Source organism: Pelophylax lessonae (genome assembly GCF_965119305.1).
Source record: "Pelophylax lessonae genome assembly, chromosome: 9".
NCBI classification, from domain to species: Eukaryota; Metazoa; Chordata; class Amphibia; order Anura; family Ranidae; genus Pelophylax; species Pelophylax lessonae.
The window spans coordinates 251,765,383-251,787,338 of record NC_138776.1 but is presented as its reverse complement, the minus strand read 5'-3'; the positions used below and the strand labels follow the sequence as shown (position 1 = coordinate 251,787,338).

At 48.5% G+C, this 21,956-nt stretch overlaps 2 protein-coding genes across 2 annotated transcripts; one reads left to right on the top strand and one right to left on the bottom strand.

Annotated features, from left to right (window-relative positions):
• Positions 1–2,283: 2,283 nt before the first annotated feature.
• Positions 2,284–13,756, bottom strand: LOC309564367 (uncharacterized protein). The gene is made up of 7 exons (XM_082268994.1): positions 13,713–13,756; positions 6,450–6,571; positions 5,852–6,043; positions 5,642–5,765; positions 5,471–5,532; positions 5,211–5,316; positions 2,284–4,294 (listed from the first exon to the last, which is right to left on the bottom strand). Exons 2-7 carry the CDS (start codon positions 6,543–6,545, stop codon positions 2,298–2,300), a joined length of 2,577 nt encoding a protein of 858 aa, XP_082125120.1. The 5' UTR covers positions 6,546–6,571; positions 13,713–13,756; the 3' UTR covers positions 2,284–2,297.
• A 3,549-nt stretch (positions 13,757–17,305) lies between these two features.
• On the top strand, positions 17,306–21,222 carry LOC309562849 (uncharacterized protein). The gene is made up of 3 exons (XM_082267166.1): positions 17,306–17,407; positions 19,566–19,664; positions 20,174–21,222. The coding sequence occupies exons 1-3, from the start codon at positions 17,356–17,358 to the stop codon at positions 20,869–20,871; spliced, it is 849 nt and encodes a 282-aa protein (XP_082123292.1). The 5' UTR covers positions 17,306–17,355; the 3' UTR covers positions 20,872–21,222.
• The last annotated feature ends 734 nt before the right edge of the window (positions 21,223–21,956 follow it).

Genomic DNA, 21,956 nt, shown 5'->3' with positions numbered 1-21,956 from the left:
ATCCCTCCTCCGTAGCTATTGTGTTTTCCAGAAGGGGGAGAACAGGGAGCCATCCAACACAGTGATTATTGCTAGTGGGTATAGCCAGTGGCAATAATCCAATTCCAAAAATCCAACATGCTGGTTGTATCCAAATCAACCAATGGATCAACTTGGGTACAATCATCCTGCCCATAGATGGATCGAATTTCGGCCAGTCCCTGCTAAACCTACTAAGAGTCAAACCATCTATGGACAGGCTTATTGTATCCAAGACGATCAATACAATCAGCCTGCCCATAGATGGACCGAATCTCGGCCGGTCCCTGCTGAACCTACTAAGATTCAAGCCATCTATGGGCAGGCTGGTTGTACCCAAGTTGATCAATACAATCAGCCTGCCCATAAATGGATCAAATCCCAGCCGGTCCCTGCTGAACCTGCTAAGATTCGAACCATCAATGCGCAGGCTGATTGTACCCAAGTCGATCAATACAATCAGCTTGCCCATAGATGGATCAAATCTCGGCCGGTCCCTGCTAAGATTTGAACCATCTATGGGCAGGCTCATTGTACCCAAGTCGATAAATACAATCAGCCTGCCCATAGATGGATCGAATCTCGGCCAGTCCCTGTTGAACCTGCTAAGATTTGAACCATCTATGGGCAGGCTCATTGCACCCAAGTTGATCAACACAATTAACCTGCTTATAGCTGTATCGAATCTCGGCCGGTCCCTGCTAAACCCACTTAGATTCGAACCATCTATGGGCAGGCTTATTGTACCCAAGTTGATCAATACAATCAGCCTGCCCATAGATGGATCTAATTCTGGTCAGTCCCTGCTAAACCCACGAAGATTCAAACCATCTTTGGGCAGGCTTATTGTACCCAAGTTGATCAATACAATCAGCCTGCCCATAGATGGATCGAATCCCGGCCAGTCCCTGCTAAACCTACTAAGATTCGAACCATCTAGTATCAGGTAGTAACCATTGGGTAGTAATTGAACCACCCTAAAGATCATCAGTCAATGACAGCCCCAATAATTGGTGATAAGTCCTGTGTTGGTCAATAGTAGATGTTCCACACAAGTGCCACTTCCACCACACCACGTGAAAATCACTCCCCTTGGAATTGCACTCACCAGAAGGTGGCTGCTAATAAGCCTTGTATCAGGGACTCGAAAATAATCTTCTCCACCTCCAAGCATGAGAAAGGCATACATATATAGGGGTGTAAATTACATCACATAGCGTAATTCCGTTTTAAAACATTTATTGAAACCACAAAGCAATAAAAGCCACTCACATTTTAAAAGAAGATAAAGGCATAATTCCACAATGAATAATACGCTAGTAGTGCGGTCTCTTACACCTGCTGCTTGCTGGTGAAATCTGGGTGATTCCGCACTGACCGGTGTTCGCTCTCGGAGGTCACGCTCCCGGACGCGTTTCGTCTCTACGTCTTTTCCTGCAGGCCTGCACCACTATATATGTATGCCTTTCTAATGCTTGGAGGTGGAGAAGATTCTTTTCGGGTCCCTGCCTAAGATTAGTGATACAAGGCTTATTAGCAGCCACCTTCATTGATTTTCACGTGGTGGAAGTGGCACTTGTGTGGAACATCTACTATTGACCAACACAGGACTTATCACCAATTTTTGGGGCTGTCATTCACTGGTGATCTTTAGGGTGCTTTGACTACTACCCGCGTGGAGATATAGAGTTTAGCGCTACTAGTGTGATGGCGGATTGTGGTCGATACTTTATGGACTATTTTTCTCATCATTGTTTTTTTGCATTTGATTTATATTCATAGTAGCAGCTGGGCACGTATTCAATAGGGTTTCGTAGGTGCTGGGTGTGACTTTATAATTATTTATATTTTCATTATATTCTGAGATCAATACAATCAACCTGCTCATAGATGGATCGAATCTCGCCCGGTCCCTGCTGAACCTGCGAAGATTCGAACCAACTATGGGCAGGCTGATTATACCCAGGTCGATCAATACAATCAGCCTGCCCATAAATGGATCAAATCCCAGCCGGTCCCTGCTGAACCTGCTAAGATTCGAACCATCAATGCGCAGGCTTATTGTACCCAAGTCGATCAATACAATCAACCTGTTCATAGATGGATCGAATCTTGACCGGTCCCTGCTGAACCTGCGAAGATTCAAACCATCTATGGGCAGGCTGATTATACCCAGGTCGAACAATACAATCAGCCTACCCATAGATGTATCGAATCCCGGCCGGTCCCTGCTGAACCTGCTAAGATTCAAACCATCTATGGCCGGCTTTAGTGCTATTTCAAAGGTTCTCAGCCAGGTGCATTTTTCGATGAGCCACTAGATTTGACTTTTGCGTAAAACACCTCCCGCACTCAGTGCATGCAAAAGGCTTTTCCCCGGTGTGTGTCCTCTGATGTCTGGCCAGGTCAGCATTCTGAGCAAAGCATTTGCCACATTCAGGGCAGGAATACGGCTTCTCCCCTGTGTGCGTCCTCTGATGCTTAGCCAGTTCTGATTTCTGCAGGAAACATTTCCCACACTCCGAGCAAGAGTACGGCTTCTTCCCTTCGTGGGCCTTCTCGTGCCGTACCAAGATAAACTTCTCCGAGAAACACTTCCCACACAATGAACAGGAATACGGCCTCTCTCCCGCGTGCATTCGCTGGTGGGTTTCCAGGTGGGATTTCTGAGAATACCCTTTCCCACATGCCACACAGGAAAAGGGATAATGCCCTGTGTGGATCCTCTGGTGCTTAACAAGGTGAGACTGGTCTGTGAACGATTTGCCACATTCCAAGCACGCATATGGTTTCTCTCCCGTGTGAATCCGCTTGTGTTTTACTACATCGGATTTTTGCGCAAAACACTTCCCGCACGTAGAACAGGAGAAGGGCTTTTCCCCGGTGTGTGTCCTCTCGTGTTTGATAAAGTTAGACTTCCACTTGAAGAATTTGCCGCACTGGGAGCAAGAGAAATTGTTCATGCCGGAATGGCTCTTCAAGTGGCTGATGAGATGGGCCCTCTGCTTAAAACATTTGCAGCATGTGGAACAGGAGTAAGGCTTCTGCTCAGTATGTGTCCTCTGGTGGGAGATAAGGTTTGCTCTGTGGAAAAAACATTTGCTGCATTCAGGGCATGCGAATGTAGCACCCCTTCTATGAGCTGCAGGAAGGGGAATATGAGGTGAGGTGTCAGGAGAACACCCTCTGAGCACAGAGGGATCCGATGACCGGTTTCTGCTGTGAGCTTCAGGATGGGGAACAGGAGGTGAGGGCTCAGGAGAACACCCTGTGAGCACAGAGGGATCCGATGACCGGTTTCTGCTGTGAGCTGCAGGATGGGGAACAGGAGGTGAGGGCTCAGGAGAACACCCTCTGAGCGCAGAGGGATCCCACGGCCGGCTTCTGCTGTGAGCTGCAGGATGGGGAACAGGAGGTGAGGGCTCAGGAGAACACCCTGTGAGTGCAGAGGCATCCCATGACCGGCTTCTGCTGTGAGCTGCAGGATGGGGAACAGGAGGTGAGGGCTCAGGAGAACACCCTCTGAGCGCAGAGGGATCCGATGGCCGGCTTCTGCTGTGAGCTGCAGGAAGGGGAACAGGAGGTGAGGGCTCAGAAGAACACCCTGTGAGCGCTGAGGGATCTGATGACCGGCTTCTGCTGTGAGCTGCAGGAAGGGGAACAGGAGGTGAGGGCTCAGAAGAACACCCTGTGAGCGCTGAGGGATCTGATGACCGGCTTCTGCTGTGAGCTGCAGGATAGGGAACAGGAGATGAGGTGTCCGAAGTATACCCTCTGAGCGCAGAGGGATCCCACAGCCGGCTTCTGCTGTGAGCTGCAGGATGGGGAACAGGAGGTGAGGTGTCAGAAGAACACCCTCTGAGCGCAGAGGGATCCCACGGCCGGCTTCTGCTGTGAGCTGCAGGAAGGGGAACAGGAGGTGAGGGCTCAGTAGAACACCCTGTGAGCGCTGAGGGATCTGATGACCGGCTTCTGCTGTGAGCTGCAGGATAGGGAACAGGAGATGAGGTGTCAGAAGAATACCCTCTGAGCGCAGAGGGATCCCACAGCCGGCTTCTGCTGTGAGTTGCAGGATGGGGAACAGGAGGTGAGGTGTCAGGAGAACACCCTCTTAGCGCAGAGGGATCCCATGACCGGCTTCTGCTGTGAGCTGCTGGATGGAAACTTGCAGTGACCGGGTCTTCTTCTGGAGACTCTGACATGACCTCATCATGTAATCCACCATTGGGAAGGATAATGGAGCACTCCTCTGTATTATAACTGTTGTGTTTTCCATCTAAGGGGAAGAGGAAAAGGTGCAGGAAATGAAATGCTTACTAATTGGCAGAAAAGAGTTATGTCTTTTTTTACTAGTAATGGCGGGGATCAGCGAATTTTAGCGGGACTGCGACATTGGGGCGGACAGATCGGACCCCTAACTGACATTTGTGACACTTTTGGGGGGACCAGTGACATTACTACAGTAATCAGTGCTAAAAAATATGCACTGTTACTGTAATAATGACACTGGCAGGAAAGGGGTTAACACCAGGAGCGATCAAAGGGTTCAATGTGTCCCTAGGGGGTGCTTTCTAACTGTGGGGGGGAAGGGCTTACTACATGAACACAGAGACCTGTGTTCCTAAATGGGAGGAACACAGGATCCCTATGTTCATCACTGACAGAACATCGGTCTGCCGTCTTTACAACGGCAGACCGCCGTTCTGTCTCCATGGGGAGCAATCGCGGATGCCCGGCGGCAACCGCCGTCGCCGGACCCGCTGATTAGCTTCCCCTGCGGCGAACGGGTGTGCGCACACACCCATACTAGCGGTCCCGTGAAGCGACGTACAGGTACATCGTTTAGCGGAACAGAGCCGACCTTCCCCTTAGTTAGCTGCTTGCTGACCAGCCGCTGTTGCAGCTGGTCGGCAGGCAGTTAACTAAGGGAAACAAGCAGCAAAGCCTTGCGGCTTCCCAACCAGCTTCCTGATGCACGAATGCGCAAGCAGGCTGCTCTTTGTGAATGGTTCCGCAGTCTTCTGGGACCTGTGATATGTCCCAGAGGGCTGTGGGGGAAGGAGGGGGGCCTGAAGTTCCACTCGGATCCAACTGGAAGTAGAAGCTGGTACCTGTCAAAACCAGGTACCCCCCCTCCCCTAACCCAAAAGTGCCAATTGTAAAAGAGGAGGGTGTAAGTGTTTATTACTCACCTGTGCAAATCTCTGGGATTTCCTCTTGCTTGTACGGCTCGTCATCAATCACATCAGGCTCTTCTTCATCTACAGCTTCAACTTTAATTACAAAAAGGTCTTCAAACTGTATGAAATACAAAGCACTAAACATAAAACAGTATAAATGCATTAAAATAACAGGATCATGAACGCATTCATCACTACACATGCTTAAACATGGGATCAACATTTAAGAATCTTACGTGAACTTCCTGAGGGATCTCCTGATCTTCCTGTGTGGAGTCCTGGGAATACAGAGGACGGGGACATCTCTCTGGGGGATTTCTGTTACTGGATCCATCTGTAAGAAACACACACACTGACTGAATACATTGTTTCTATGTCTTTATATCAGAGGATGTGTGTATCTAGGGGGATCCTCAATACAAGAAATTAATGTCTCCTGTTACCCGGTGATGTGAGGGGCGGCCGCTTCTCCATCATGACGTCCTTGTAGAGATCCTTGTGTCCTTCTATATACTCCCACTCCTCCATGGAGAAATAGACAGTGACATCCTGACACCTTATAGGAACCTGACACACACAATGATACAGTCACCATCCAGACACATCCCTTGTCTGTTACTGGATAATGTCCCAGAATTCCCGGCACCGCTCACCTCTCCTGTCAGCAGCTCAATGATCTTCTGGGTGACTTCTAGAATCTTCTTGTCATTTTTGGTTTTAGGTGTCAGGGGGGAAGATGGAGGATTCATGATGGGATGATGACTCCTGCACCTTTCTCTGGACACATAGGGATGACAGTTAGGTGTCACGTGATCATCAGATGTCTTCCTCACCACTGTGTAATCCTGTGAATCAAAAATAGTAACGGTGATATCATATATTCTCCCCAAAGATCTTATCTCTAGTCAAGTCTGTGTATTATAGATTGATTCCATGTCACCCTTCAGAATCCTCCTCACCTCTCCGGTCAGGTCTGTGTTTTATTAATAGAGATAAGAGTGATGTCATGTGACCTCCCAGAGTCCTCCTCACCTCTCCGGTCAGGTTTGTGTTTTATTAATAGAAATAAGAGTGATGTCATGTGACCTCCCAAAATCCTCCTCACCTCTCCGGTCAGATCTATGTTTTATTAATAGAGATAAGAGTGATGTCATGTGACCTCCCAGAATCCTCCTCACCTCTCCGGTCAGGTTTGTGTTTTATTAATAGAAATAAGAGTGATGTCATGTGACCTCCCAGAATCCTCCTCACCTCTCCGATCAGCAGGTAAATGATCTCCAGGGTGAGGTTTAATATCCTTTTGGTTATTGTCTCCCTTTCTTTATCCATTCTATGTAGATCGGTCATGATTCAGGAAGTAGACTTTGGTTGCCCTGGTCAGGAGACTTTAGAAGATAACACGATAAGATATAACATGAAGATTTCAACCACTAAATAACTGATTAATAAAACTGCACAGTTTGTCATTGACCATAATACAATTGCCCAGGTAGATATTTTTTAGAGCTTTACATACACAATATGGCCAAAAGAACAAAATACTTCCAACTTCGTGGTAACAGTTTGGGGAAGGCCCTTTTCTGTTCCAGACATGACCATGACAAAGTCAGCTCCATAAAGATAACCTCTGGAGGCAGTGCTGCCCTAGGCCTGACTAAACTTGTGCACCCCCTAATTTAAATATGACCCACCACTTCCTGTAAAGGCCACACCCCTTCCTGTTTATGACCCACCCTATCATCTGTAAACCACAGACCACAACCACAGTCTATCAGTGCCCATCAGCATAGCTTCATCAGTTCCCATAAGTTTAGCCTCATCAGTGCAGCCTTATCAGTGCCGCCTCTTTACTCATATCAGTGTGGCCCCATCAGTGGCCCCCAGTGCAGCCTTATCAGTGCCCATTAGTACAGCCTTATGTCACTATGATTAGTAAGATTACTCTTTTAAGATATTTGGACTTGTGTTTGCTGCCACTGATTGTAATTATAAGATTATTTCACTTATTTGTATAATAAAGAGGAAGTCCATAGTCATTATACAAATAATTAAATATTTTTTTGCTGCCCCCATGCAAAGTGCCGCCCTAGGCCTGGGCCTTGTTGGCCTAGGCCAGGATACAGCACTGTCTGGAGGATCTCAAGTGTCCTGCACACAGCCCTGACCTCACCTCTACAGAACACCTTTGCAATGAATTGGAACCCCAACTAATTGTGAGTCAGATCTTCTCATCCAACATCAGGACCTGACCTCACAATAGGTATTTTAGCTGAACAGACACAACAGACACACTAAAATCTTGTTGAAAGCCCCCAAGAGTGGAGGCTGTTCTAGCCAAAATGTGGGGCAATATGTATGATAATGACCATGGTTTTGGAATGGGACGTCCAGCAATCTCATATAGGTGTAATGGCGAAAAAAAAACTTTTGTGTATTCGCTTTGATGGGGTGGAAATTGTCTCAGGTCCTCTAAACGTAAGGTCCACTTTAAATGCCTGTAAACGATTAAGAGAACCTGTCATATCTTTTACATAAGGGTTTTAGGTTCAGAAAGCATTGACCACAGAACTTTTAAACGCTTCTCACCTTTACAGCCAAGGAAGCTGCCATCTTGGCCACTATTTGATCTTCAGCTGCCATGGCGCTGCACATGTGATCAGTTATGACACCAACCATTAGATGGCTTGACTGTTAAATTGAGATCACAAGCAACTATGACCGTTATCATTCATGGCATGGCTTAAATGGAATTGTTTTGGGAACGGTTAAATGAATGGGTTAAGTTCTGCTTTAAAGTTTGTCTTTTTGGAGGCTTTCCAAACCTTGAGTACAATTGACTCTTCTCACCCTTCGGACATTGCTCAGACGGCATAGACCAGTGGTCTCTAATCTGTGGCCCTTTGCTTTCCGTTATCTGGCCCTTGGGGCATTATTCCATCAGCTTGAAGGTACAAAATATAAAATCCGTTTATTTAGATCCAAAAAATAAAATCAATCCAAGATACAGTCAGAGACAGGCAATGAAAGCATAGCAGTTGACGCGTTTCACGGATAAACGTCCGCTTAGTCGTAAACTTATGCCTCGTACACACGCAACGATTATCGGCTGACCGATCGGCCGTCTTTTGTCCAGTGTTGTTTTGTTGGTTGGAATGTGCTCTAGACTGCACACAAAGTTTCTCGGCCAACAAAATTCTACTTCAGAAGTGATGTCATGTGCTGGTTTACTTTCCGTGTGTTTTTTTCTTCTCTGAGCATGCCCAGTCTTGCTCATCAGATTTTGGTCTGCCGAAATCTGTACTGACTGACGGAAAATCGGCCGTTGTGTTGACGGCCAACAAAAATTTTATAGCATGCACACCAGATTTTTTTCGGCCGAAAAGTCAGAGTAGGTTGTCGAAAGCATCATACTAACAAGCCGAAAATCGTCAGATCGGACGTTGGCCGAAAATTCACGGCCAATAATTGTTGCGTGTGTACGAGGCATAAGTCATGGTTACGACTAAGCGGACGTTTAATCCGTAAAACGCATCAACTGCTATGCTTTCATCCCCTGTCTCTGACTGTATTATGGACTTTATCTTGGATTGATTTTATTTTTTGGATCTAAATAAACGGATTTTATATTTTGTACCTTCAAGCTGGAGTGCGGCTGCCTTTCTCTTTATACAATACAGCTGTCCGGATTGCGGATCCTAGCTGCACCTTGCCTGGATGGTTGGGATCATTTTCTCACCTGAGCAGTTCCCCTGCCTCTTTTGCTGATCTGTGACCATTATTCCATCAACTGACACCAATGATAGGGCACCATTCCCCCTACTTACACCATCAAAAAGGCACTTTTCTTCTCACTGATATCACCAATGGTGTACTAGTCCTACCAATAAAATCAACGATGGGGCTCTGATGTTGGGGTATTTTCTATTCCTACTGGCCACACTCCGGCCCCCCGAAGCCTGAAGGACAGTAAACTGGCCCTTTGCTTAGAAAGTTTGGAGACCACTGGCATAGACCCTTCAAATTAATGTATAATGGGATCCGAAAAAGAAAACATGCTCTACTGCAAATAACCTGGGAGACTGGGAGCCGGTGCTCTTGCCCAAATGCCTTTGGAATGTAGCAATTATCCTCTAATATAACCGCATGCCGACCGCCTAACTGTAAATTTTTTTTTTTTTTTTTTTTTTTTAAAGCCCGTAGCGTGTGCAACACACTCAAAAGACTCCACCCGGTGCATAAAAAAGTGCACACACACAAGGTGAGGACACAAAAAAGCACAGGGTGTGCGACAACGTATGGTCTTCCCTCCGAAGAGGTAGGACCCGAAACCTCAATCCCCCGGGGCGCAAGACTCCTGACAGGGATATAAGGTACTCATGGTCTGTCTGGCCGACACCAGACGGACCCCGTTCTTCAGGGGGACTGCCGGAACAGCCCCCACCGAGTACTAAGTAGGGCTCCCCCGAAGGGAGACCCCATGGGAGAGGGCGAACTAAGCCAAAAGGCCATATCCACCCCCTCCCAAGACTTAAGGCTGGGCCCGAGGACCCACACACTCCAGTCTGTGCAAATAAAGAAAACAAAGGTGATAGTGCAGTGACGGACTCCAAAGAAAAGGACAAACAAAACATAAAAGTGGGGGAAGGGAAGTGGGGAAAGTGCGATGGTGCCATGTGAGGGACCAAGGCAGGCCTTCCAGCCGGAATAAAAAATTCCTCTGGTGCAAGCCAAAAGGCCTGTCCCAAGAGGCAGGTGTGAAAAAGGTGTGCATAGTGCAGTGACCAAGGTGCCGAAAAAACTCACAGCGAGCTGCCCCTCACCAGTGAGAAATTAAGGCACCCCTGGGCTGCCACCCCAGGGGCACTTACACTACGGGCTTTTTCAATCTCAGCCCCCGACCGCCTAACTGTAAATGTACGCCATCACATTGATGTTAAAAATGGTGTAATAGCAGCAGCTAGCTGTCATAGCCCCGGTATTTTTTTTTCCGTTAGGCGGCCGGCTTTCGGAGAGAAGTGACCCCAGCGGTGCATACGCGGTCGAGATCACTTTTATAGGCAGCCGGGGAAGTGACCAACCCCCCCGCCGAATACGCGGCGAGATCACTTTTATAGGCAGCCGGGGAAGTGACCAACCCCCCTGCCGCATACGCGGCGAGATCACTTTTATAGGCAGCCAGGGAAGTGACCAACCCCCCCCGCCGCATACGCGGCGAGATCACTTTTATAGGCAGCCGGGGAAGTGACCAACCCCCCCCCCCCCCCGCCGCATACGCGGCAAGATCACTTTTATAGGCAGCCGGGGAAGTGACCAACCCCCCTGCCGCATACGCGGTGAGATCACTTTTATAGGCAGCCGGGGAAGTGACCAACCCCCCCCCGCCGCATACGTGGCGAGATCACTTTTATAGGCAGCCGGGGAGTGACCAACCCCCCAGCCGCATACGCCGCGAGATCACTTTTATAGGCAGCCAGGGAAGTGACCAACCCCCCCCGCCGCATACGCGGCGAGATCACTTTTATAGGCAGCCGGGGAAGTGACCAACCCCCCCCCCCCCCGCCGCATACGCGGCAAGATCACTTTTATAGGCAGCCGGGGAAGTGACCAACCCCCCTGCCGCATACGCGGTGAGATCACTTTTATAGGCAGCCGGGGAAGTGACCAACCCCCCCCCCCGCCGCATACGTGGCGAGATCACTTTTATAGGCAGCCGGGGAGTGACCAACCCCCCCGCCGCATACGCCGCGAGATCACTTTTATAGGCAGCCGGGGAAGTGACCAACCCCCCCCCCGCCGCATACGCGGCAAGATCACTTTTATAGGCAGCCAGGGAAGTGACCAACCCCCCCACCGCATACGCGGCGAGATCACTTTTATAGGCCGCCGGGGAAGTGACCAACCCCCCCGCCGCTTTCCGGTCAATTTCCGAGCTTACCGGAGCCATTGGTAAGCCTGGAACCAATCCGGTACAGCCGATGGCTAGGCAGAAAGACGAGTGAGGGCAAGATAGCCCCCACTCGGCTCTATGGCCTTGGAGGACCAGAGCAGCCTCTGACATCACTTTTGGTTCTTGGGTAGGTAAACATTCGTAAAGTCAAAAAGAAGAGGTTCACTGTAAGGGATAAGGCACATGTACTTTAAAAAAAAAACACGTCGGTATGTAGCTTGGCCATGTACAATTTGCTTATGGCGAACTTGGGGGGTGGGGGTGGTAATACGCACACATTGAAAGTCATCAATTTAGCTTGATTTTGACGCAATGGCATCCATGAGACCTGCTGCTCCCCCTCATGGTAGGGTGACCAGATGTCCCTAGTTTCCTGGGGAGAGTCCCCAGGTTGAGGCCACTGTCCCCGGTCCAAGTCTGTCACCGGATTCAGGGCCGGATTAATGTAGAGAGGGCACCCCATGCTGGCTGAGAAACAGTCTGGTGGCACAGATGCAGATGCCCCCTGCTGGACGATCTCACTTCCGCTCCTGCTGCTGTGCAGTGGAGGAAGTGCAGAGCCAAAAATTGACTGTGTGGAGGGCTGAGCACATGGGGGGGGGGGTCTGTTTGTACACAGGTGAGGGCAGTGGGGGAGGAGGGGTCAGAGCTGATGCAGCTGCATGGAGAGATGGAGAGTTTAGCTGTTGTGGGGGAAGGGCTAAGAAGTGGCTGCAGAGATAATCTGTGAGAGAAGGGTGCAGAGGTGAGCTATGGATGTGGGGGCAGAAATGTCCTCTGTGCATCGCAAACCTCTGAACCCTGCACTCTATGCCTAACACCCTCCTGTATATTATATATGCAGTCCTGTACCCAGCACTCTGTGTATTATGTAGTCCTGTACCCAGCACTCTGTGTATTATGTAATCCTGTACCCAGCGCTCTGTGTATTATGCAGTCCTGTACCCAGCGCTCTGTGTATTATGTAATCCTGTACCCAGCGCTCTGTGTATTATGCAGTCCTGTACCCAGCACTCTGTGTATTATGTAATCCTGTGCCCCACGCTCTGTGTATTATGTGACCCTGTACCCAGCGTTCTGTGTATTATGTAATCCTGTGCCCAGCGCTCTGTGTATTATGCAGTCCTGTGCCCAGCGCTCTGTGTATTATGCAGTCCTGTGCCCAGCGCTCTGTGCATTATGCAGTCCTGTGTCCAGCGCTCTGTGTATTATGCAATCCTGTGCCCAGCGCTCTGTGTATTATGTAGTCCTGTGCCCAGCGCTCTGTGTATTATGCAGTCCTGTGTCCAGAGCTCTGTGTATTATGTAGTCCTGTGCCCAGCGCTCTGTGTATTATGCAATCCTGTGCCCAGCTCTCTGTGTATTATGCAGTCCTGTGCCCAGCGCTCTGTGTATTATGCAATCCTGTGCCCAGCGCTCTGTGTATTATGTAGTCCTGTGCCCAGAGCTCTGTGTATTATGCAGTCCTGTGCCCAGAGCTCTGTGTATTATGCAGTCCTGTGCCCAGCGCTCTGTGTATTATGCAGTCCTGTGCCCAGCGCTCTGTGTATTATGCAGTCCTGTGCCCAGCACTCTGTGTATTATGCAGTCCTGTGCCCAGCGCTCTGTGTATTATGCAGTCCTGTGCCCAGAGCTCTGTGTATTATGCAGTCCTGTGCCCAGCGCTCTGTGTATTATGCAGTCCTGTGCCCAGAGCTCTGTGTATTATGCAGTCCTGTGCCCAGCGCTCTGTGTATTATGCAGTCCTGTGCCCAGAGCTCTGTGTTTTATGCAGTCCTGTGCCCAGCGCTCTGTGTATTATGCAGTCCTGTGCCCAGAGCTCTGTGTATTATGCAGTCCTGTGCCCAGAGCTCTGTGTATTATGCAGTCCTGTGCCCAGAGCTCTGTGTATTATGCAGTCCTGTGCCCAGCGCTCTGTGTATTATGCAGTCCTGTGCCCAGCGCTCTGTGTATTATGTAGTCCTGTGCCCAGCGCTCTGTGTATTATGCAGTCCTGTGCCCAGCGCTCTGTGTATTATGTAGTCCTGTGCCCAGCGCTCTGTGTATTATGCAGTCCTGTGCCCAGCGCTCTGTGTATTATGCAGTCCTGTGCCCAGTGCTCTGTGTATTATGTAGTCCTGTGCCCAGCGCTCTGTGTATTATGCAGTCCTGTGCCCAGCGCTCTGTGTATTATGCAGTCCTGTGCCCAGCGCTCTGTGTATTATGCAGTCCTGTGCCCAGCACTCTGTGTATTATGCAATCTGGTCACCTTAACCCATGGAGGTGTGCAGAGGACACCGGGCACATCACACAAACACCCGATAGGGTTTAACACATCTTTTAGATGGGGTCACGCCCCACCGTCACAGGGTACCGGGGTCTCCCAGGATCAGACGCTTACGCCAAGACCAGATCAGACCAGAAAAAGCAAAGCTGCCCGGGGGAACCCTGAAAAAATCAGAGGCTTTCAAAGTGTGACAGCCCATGTTACTGGGTGCTGGTCCTCCTACACAGGGGGACTTCTACTGTCTGAAGCAACACACCACCCTCTTTAATAATAAATGAATAGTAATAAGAAAATACATTACATGCCAATCTGCTCAATGCATTGCTACATCTCAATATAGCCGGAAATACAGACAAAAAACTAGCAAAGCATTCTGGGAATTGCAGTCCTCTACGACCACAACAAAATGGCTGCTGCCCTGCTACACTATGTTGCGTTTTATTTAATACAAGAGAGTTTTCTTGCTTAATTTTGCCGCAATTACAGACACCACAGTGTTTATTGATACGTTTTTGATCATTATTAGCTGAGAAGAAAAAGTGTAAACGTGGATTAAAACTATCAATTTTTTTTGTGTCCGTACAATCAATACTACGACACGATGGCCGCCTGCCCCAGCTACGGCTCGCCTGAGAGACCAAAGTTTTTCAATTGCGGCTGTGCGTACTGCTGTGGTGTGCACATGGCAGCCAGCAGAGGGCGTAGGTCGGCGCTCTCCTGCTCTTCCTGAGTGTTTTGACGTGATCCCGGAAGTGTTTCTCAGTGGGGACTGAACCCGGAAGTGTGAGTGAAGAGGAAGACACTGTCAGCAAGTGAGTGCAGGTGAGGTGAGGGGTGGGCAGGGGCAGTCAGGATGTACAGGTGGTGGGCAGTTATTGGCATTATTGTCTCCATTAATGATCAGAATAATAGTATGGCTCCATTATTAGTCAGTATAAAGCAGTACTATGTATCAGTGAGGTGCAGGCATGCATGTGTGACCATGGATGGCGCTGCATCGTGAAGCTGTTTTAGGATTGGTCACGGCTCCTTCACGACTGCTGCGCCATAACAAGCCTGGTTGGGGCTCCCCCACCGCCATCACGTAACTGACATTGCGGCCGATCAGACGTGTGTGATGACATGTCATGAGCAAGAGGACGGCCGTTTGAGGAATCAACGCCGGAAAATGACAATTGCCTGGCCTCCATGCCCTTTAAGTCCCTGACCCAAACCAAAGTCAGAGCTCCTGATCTGTGTACAGTAACGTCCGCCCAGATGCAGTGACATCATCCCTCTTTGTGATTGGTGTTATTATTTTTAATTGGCTCAGGCCCACCACAGACCATTGGCAGCACTTTGTTCGGTGATGTCAAGGCAGGGTGAATTGGTCTCTCCGTTCTCTCTGTATGCCTGTCAGTAGAGATGGGCACGGGCGTGTTCGAGTTCCCGATCCCGCCAGGAAGCCGACACCACTAATCACAGGCAGTGAGACATTTCCTGATCTGTGTAGCTGCGGATCGGGAAATGTCTCACTGCCCTGTGATTAGCAGAGTGTGGTGTCGGCTTCCTGGCGGGATCGGGCACGTGGGAACTCTAATACGCCCGAGCCCATCTCTACCTGTTCGGTAGTAAAATAATCATTGGATTAAACACTTTTAAATATTTTCTTTGTGCCTTCCAATGATTTGCTTGTTTTGTAGATCCAAGCTTGTTATCAATCCGTTTATATGAAAAAACTACAGAAGAATCGGCTTGAGGATGGAGAAGGAGCGGAGTCATATGACTGACAGGGTGTTAAGCCTCACACTGGAGATCATCTATCTAATAATCGGAGAGGTGAGGAGGATTCTGGGAGGTCACATGACATCACTTATCTCTATTAATAAAACACAGAGCTGACCAGAGAGGTGAGGAGGATTCTGGGAGGTCACATGACATCACTCTTATCTCTATTATTAAAACACAGACCTGACCGGAGAGGTGAGGAGGATTCTGGGAGATCACATGACATCACTCTTATCTCTATTAATAAAACAGACCTGACCGGAGAGGAGAGAAGGATTCGGGAGGTCACATGACATCACTCTTATCTCTATTAATAAAACACAGACCTGACCAGAGAGGTGAGGAGGATTCTGGGAGGTCACATGACATCACTCTTATCTCTATTATTAAAACACAGACCTGACCGGAGAGGTGAGGAGGATTCTGGGAGGTCACATGACATCACTCTTATCTCTATTATTAAAACACAGACCTGACCGGAGAGGTGAGGAGGATTCTGGGAGATCACATGACATCACTCTTATCTCTATTAATAAAACAGACCTGACCGGAGAGGAGAGAAGGATTCGGGAGGTCACATGACATCACTCTTATCTCTATTAATAAAACACAGACCTGACCGGAGAGGTGAGGAGGATTCTGGGAGGTCACATGACATCACTCTTATCTCTATTAATAAAACACAGAGCTGACCGGAGAGGTGAGGAGGATTCTGGGAGGTCACATGACATCACTCTTATCTCGGGTAATAAAACACAGACCTGACCGGAGAGGTGAGGAGGATTCTGGGAGGTCACATGACATCACTCTTATCTCTATTAATAAAACACAGACCTGACCGGAGAGGAGAGAAGGATTCTGGGAGGTCACATGACATCACTCTTATCTCTATTAATAAAACTCAGACCTGACCGGAGAGGTGAGGAGGATTCTGGGAGGTCACATGACATCACTCTTATCTCTATTAATAAAACACAGACCTGACCGGAGAGGTGAGGAGGATTCTGGGAGGTCACATGACATAACTCTTATCTCTATTAATAAAACTCAGACCTGACCGGAGAGGTGAGGAGGATTCTGGGAGGTCACATGACATCACTCTTATCTCTATTAATAATACACAGACCTGACTGGAGAGGTGAGGAGGATTCTGGGACTGTAATATATTGGTGTTTTTAGTGAGCTGCTATTTTCAAACTACCTTTGTATACACAGGATTACATATTAGTTAAGAAGACATCTGGTGATCTTATGACATCCAGCAACCATCCTGTTATGCCTGGAGGATGGAGCACAAACCATAGTGACACGATAAAGCCTCCATCTTCCTCCCTGACAGCAGAGAGAAATGCTAAAAAAATTCTAGACGTCACCCAGAAGATGATTGAGCTGCTGACAGGAGAGGTGAGCGGTGCCGGGAATTCTGGGACATTATCCAGTAACAGACAAGGGATGTGTCTGGATGGTGACTGTATCATTGTGTGTGTCAGGTTCCTATAAGGTGTCAGGATGTCACTGTCTATTTCTCCATGGAGGAGTGGGAGTATATAGAAGGACACAAGGATCTCTACAAGGACGTCATGATGGAGAAGCGGCCGCCCCTCACATCACCGGGTAAGAGGAGACTTTCATTTCTTGTAAAGGAGAGAAGAGTATTGAGGATCCCCCTAGATACACACATCCTCTGATATAAAGACATAGAAACAATGTATTCAGTCAGTGTGTGTGTTTCCTACAGATGGATCCAGTAACAGAAATCCCCCAGAGAGATCTCCCCGTCCTCTGTATTCCCGGGACTCCACACAGGAAGATCAGGAGGATCAGGTAGTTACATATGTAGAACCCATTTTATATCATGGAATGATTTATGTTCTATATCTATATACCAGGGGTCTTCAAACTATGGCCCTCCAGTTGTTCAGGAACTACAATTCCCATCATGCCTAGTAATGTCTGTGAATGTCAGAGTTTTACAATGCACCATGGGATGTGTAGTTCCGCAACAGTTGGAGGGCCGCAGTTTGAGGATCCCATCTATATACAGTATCTCTTGTATATTTTCAGTTCATAAATTAGCCATTGGTAATCACTGTGTTACTTAGATTGTTTCACTTCTCACCAAGGTTGAAGACATAATTGTTATTAAGGCTGAATTGTTGGAGGAAGCAGAAGAGCTGATGTGTGAGGAACCATATACAGAGGAGGAAACCCTTCCAGAGATCAGCACAGGTGAGGATCCTATATAGGCTGAGAGCTGTGTGTCACTTTCACATGGGGATTCCGACTCCAGTTCACTAAGATTGCTTTCCCACCACCTCTATTAGTCTTTCCTGTAAAACTCTTCCACAGTAGGCACACCTCACCTCCTAATATTACTGGCAGCAGTGACATGGCTTCTCCAGTATACAGAGCTATCCTTCCTATGACCTTAGTAGGGTTGCACTGATACCCTTTTATTTAATACTCGGTATCGGCGAGTACGTGACCAAAAGTATTAGTATTCGTTCTGGCTGATAAAGAGTACCAATACTTAGCAGTGCGATTTGCGTCCATACAAAATGAATAAGCGCAAATCGCACTGCAAAGAATTGCATGTGATTTGAACAGGAATGCGGTGCAATTCCTGTCTGAATGAAATGCCGTTTCCCCCACCGCTCCTGCGTGAGCCCAGCCTTGTCATAGTGATTTTGAAATTCGGGATTCCGCACTGCATGACAAGTTCCACCAGCTCTGGCTTCTATCTGACTGTGGACATCTGCAGCTGCGGCTCCTCCTTCCTCTCCCATGGCTTTGTTCCCCTCCAACAGTTCGAGCCATCCTCCTGGGCCCCTACCCCATTTCCCCAGTCCCACTGTACCAGATTGCAGCAATCCCCCTCTGCTAGAAAAGCTGCTTCACTGGTCCGGGGATTTGAAATCTCCATGGCTTTCTCACCTCTCCTGACAGTATAGGCTAGATGGCTTCTAATTGGTCAGCGCCGTCCATATGATGGTGCTGACCAATTAGAAATCTGTGTAGTCCGTACTGTCAGCACTAGAAGTAGATGGCTCAAACCGCTGGGGGGTGAGAACCGCTGGAGTCTGGGATGCTCTCTCCCCAGTGCTTTGTGCCTGGAAAATAGAGAACGACCACGGCGTCCAAAAAGCGTTCTTTTTGTGCAAAAGCGCTTTTAGACGAACTGCAAAAACAGTGACAGCGAAACGGAGTTACTTGAAGAACTGAGCGATAGCGATTAGTGGGAAAATTCGTCATCAGGTACAGAAAGTGACGACAGCGATGATTCTGGCGTCTCTTTCTGGCACATCGCTTGTGGAATTTTGGAAGTATATGAAATGATTCTTCAGAATGTCCAACGGAGCGATGTGCCAGAAAGAGACGTCAGAATTTTCGCTGTCGTCACCTTTCGTATCTGATGATGAATTTTCCCACCAAAAGTGACGACAGCGACAATTCTGATGTCTCTTTCTGGCACATCGCTCCGTTGGACATTCTGAAGAATCATTTGATATACTTCCCAAATTCCACAACTATGTGCCAGAAAGAGACATCAGAATCGTCGCTGTCGTCACTTTCCGTACCTGATGACGAATTTTCCCACTAATCGCTATCACTCAGTTCTTCAAATAACTCAGTTTCGCTGTCGCTGTTTTCCAGTTCGTCTAAAAGTGCTTTTGCGCAAAAAGAACGCTTTTTGGACGCCATGGTCATTCTCAATTTCCAGGCACAAAGAACTGGAAAAGCACAGGCAGGGCACTGGAAAAGTCACCAGGTGAAATCCTGTGGTGAAATGGGATGATACAGTGTAATCTGTTAGGATCACAGCTTTGTATCATCTCATTTGGTGTATTTACATTTTTGATATTGCCGCCGGTTCCACCCCCTGCGTCGCAACGCTCACAGGGAAGGGAACCGGAGGGCAAGTGCCGGCAATCGGCCGTGTACAGAGCGGGGAGAGAGTGCGAGGACGCCGGGGAGGACAGCTTGAGGAAGGCGTTGGCCGAGCACAAAGCAAGGAGGATGGCTGGAGGCCGGCGGGGGGGGGGGGACAGTGGAAGGACGGCTGGAGGACGGCGGGGGATCACAGGGGAAGGTGAGTTTTAAAATATAAAACAACAGATTTTCATGCAAAACAATGTATAGCTTTTAGTACAGAAATCCTGAGCTAATCAGACCGCCAGGGAGGTTAAAAGTCAGCAGCTACAGTATTTATAGCTGCTGACTTTGAATTTTTTTTTACAAACTGGAACTCCTCTTTAATCTACAGGCGAGCCACTGATTTCCTTGTTCAGTTACTGCAAGAGATGTGACCAGTCTCCCCCCACACACACTCTCTGGGGTCTCTCATACATCTTAGTACAGGGGACTTCACTCTCATCTTTCTTCACAGACCCTGAAGACACCAGAGGGACTCCGAGAGACGTCACAGCTGAGGAGGAAGGACATGGAGAGATTATGGAAGATGAAGTTCCTATAGAGATCAGCACAGGTGAGTCATAAACAGTAAATCCAGAAAAGAGTCCCGGATTCTCCTTGTTCAGTCACTACAACGATCTCTTCTTCTCCCCCCTCCTCTGTCAGTAGACAGTAATGGGGGGACAGTATGTGCCCAGTGGGGGAGCCATCAGCCTCTATTAGACTCCGACTCTCCTCCTCACATCATGTCATTGTGTGTTACCAGCCAAGAGACGTGACCAGTCTCCCCCCACACACACTCTCTGGGGTCTCTCATACATCTCAGTACAGGGGGCTTCACTCTCATCTTTATTCACAGACACCGGAGACACCAGTGGGACTCCGAGAGACGTCACAGATAAGGAGGAAGGACATGGAGAGATTATGGAAGATGAAGTTCATGTAGAGATCAGCACAGGTGAGTAATAAACAGTAAATCCTGAGAAGAGTCCCAGATTCTCCTTGTTCAGTCATCCTTTTTCTTTCAGAATACAGTAGTTGGGGTAAGTATTTGCTCATCTGATTATTTTCCTATTTTTCTAGATGGGCGATACAGAAGGTATGAAGCAGAAGATTGTCCAGTTGATTCTCCAAACAATTTAATAGACATCACAGCAGATTCTTCAGGAGAAAACCCCACCGTCCCAAATCTTCAAGAAGTACCTCATTTGGTAGACCTGTCATCCAATCTCTCTACCCTCGGGGGGACTGTTAGGGATCACTTGTATCCAAGGACTTATAAAGTCCATTTAGCCAGTGAACCGTTCCCTGGCTACGTATCTAATAACTGTTGTAGCCATGGATCAAAGCACATTTCCCAATCCAAATCTGACGTAACGTCCCCATGCTCGGAATGCGATAAATGCTTTGGCCAAGGCTCCAGCTTCACCCGCCTTGCTGTAACAAAGACCTATCCATGTTCCGAGTGCGGCCGATGCTTTTCGCAGAAGTCGAACCTCCTCCGGCATCTGCGCTTTCACACCGTGGACAAGCCATACATGTGCTCTGCTTGTGGCCGGTGCTTTTCTCAAAAGTCAGATCTCCTCCGGCACCAGAGGATTCACACAGGAGAAAAGCCATATTCCTGCCTGGTCTGTGGGCGGGGCTTTGCACAAAAGTCAAACCTCCTTCGACACCATCGGAGTCACTCCGGAGAAAGGCCGTTTTCCTGCTTGGAGTGCGGAAAGTGTTTTGCAAAGAAACAGGATCTGGTTTCTCATCAGATAAAACATACAAAATAGACACGAGGCAATTTTATATAGCCAAGTGCAACGTGCAATCAGCTGAGGCAAGTTTAGCCATAAGCTCAAAGGTTTGACTCAGAACTCCGCACTTACAGGGTTAGCACTGTGATAGTTTAAAAGATGATGTTGGCTTGGACTTAAAAGATCAGTCCACCCAAAAAGTTTTCGGTAATTTATGTAGCCTGGTTGGGTTTCAGCTCCTGGCCTCTTAGGTCTTGGATACTTTAACACTAAGAGCTCCCTGCCACAATTCCCAGCTCTGTTCCTATGTGTGTGTGTGTGTCAGTGCTCGACCAATCTGCAGTGTAATATCCCTGGAGGTGATCTGGGATATGTTGTCCTTCACAGGGGGGGTAGGTGGAAGGTAAGAATTCGGTAGGCCTTTGTTTAGGGTCTCAGCTGCTGCAATCAGCAAGATGGATTCAAATGGATAATAAGGCAAGCTCAGTATCGAAGGTCGTCGCTCTTCGGGTTGTTTAACCACTTCTGGACCGGAAGGATTTGCCATCTTAAAGAAGAGTTCCGCCCCCCCCCCCTCCAAAAATTAAAAGTCAGCAGCTACACATACTGTAGCTACTGACTTTTAATATTAGGACACTCGCCTGTCCTGGAGTCCAGCGATGTCGGCACCGCAGCCGATGTTTCCATCATCTGTCGGGTGCTGCCACCGCCATTGCCGGTAAGGGAACCCGCCTTGCGGCTTCACGGGGTGGGTCCCTACATCGCACTCGCGCTGCACATTCCTATTGGCTTGGCGGCTGGGGAAGGAGGAACGGGCCAAACCCCAGAGGGACGGTGCCGCGGCGCCGTATCCCAGAAGTGGGGAAGGGTACCTGTCAAAAACAGGTACCCCCCCCCCCTCCCTCCCTGAAAGGTGCCAAATATGGCACCGGAGGGGGGGAGGAAACAAAAGAGCGGAAGTTCCACTTTTGGGTGGAACTCTACTTTAACCTCCCTAGCGGTATGATTATTTCAGATTTTAGGTGCTGAAAGCGGTACCATTATTTTGCACGGAAATCTGTTGTTTTACATTTTAAAACTCCCCTTCCCCTGCGATTCCCCTGCTGTCCTCCCGCTGTGTG

Coding starts and splice junctions, on each gene's coding strand:
- LOC309562849 (XM_082267166.1), top strand. CDS start 17,356: ATGTGTGAGGAACCATATACAGAGGAGGAAACCCTTCCAGAGATCAGC. Junction 17,408..19,565: donor CCTTCCAGAGATCAGCACAG/GTGAGGATCCTA, acceptor CTTTCTTCACAG/ACCCTGAAGACACCAGAGGG. Junction 19,665..20,173: donor TCCTATAGAGATCAGCACAG/GTGAGTCATAAA, acceptor CTATTTTTCTAG/ATGGGCGATACAGAAGGTAT.
- LOC309564367 (XM_082268994.1), bottom strand. CDS start 6,545: ATGACCGATCTACATAGAATGGATAAAGAAAGGGAGACAATAACCAAA. Junction 5,533..5,641: donor GCCGCCCCTCACATCACCGG/GTAACAGGAGAC, acceptor TGTTTCTTACAG/ATGGATCCAGTAACAGAAAT. Junction 4,295..5,210: donor AATCCCAGAGATTTGCACAG/GTGAGTAATAAA, acceptor TCTTCCCCTTAG/ATGGAAAACACAACAGTTAT.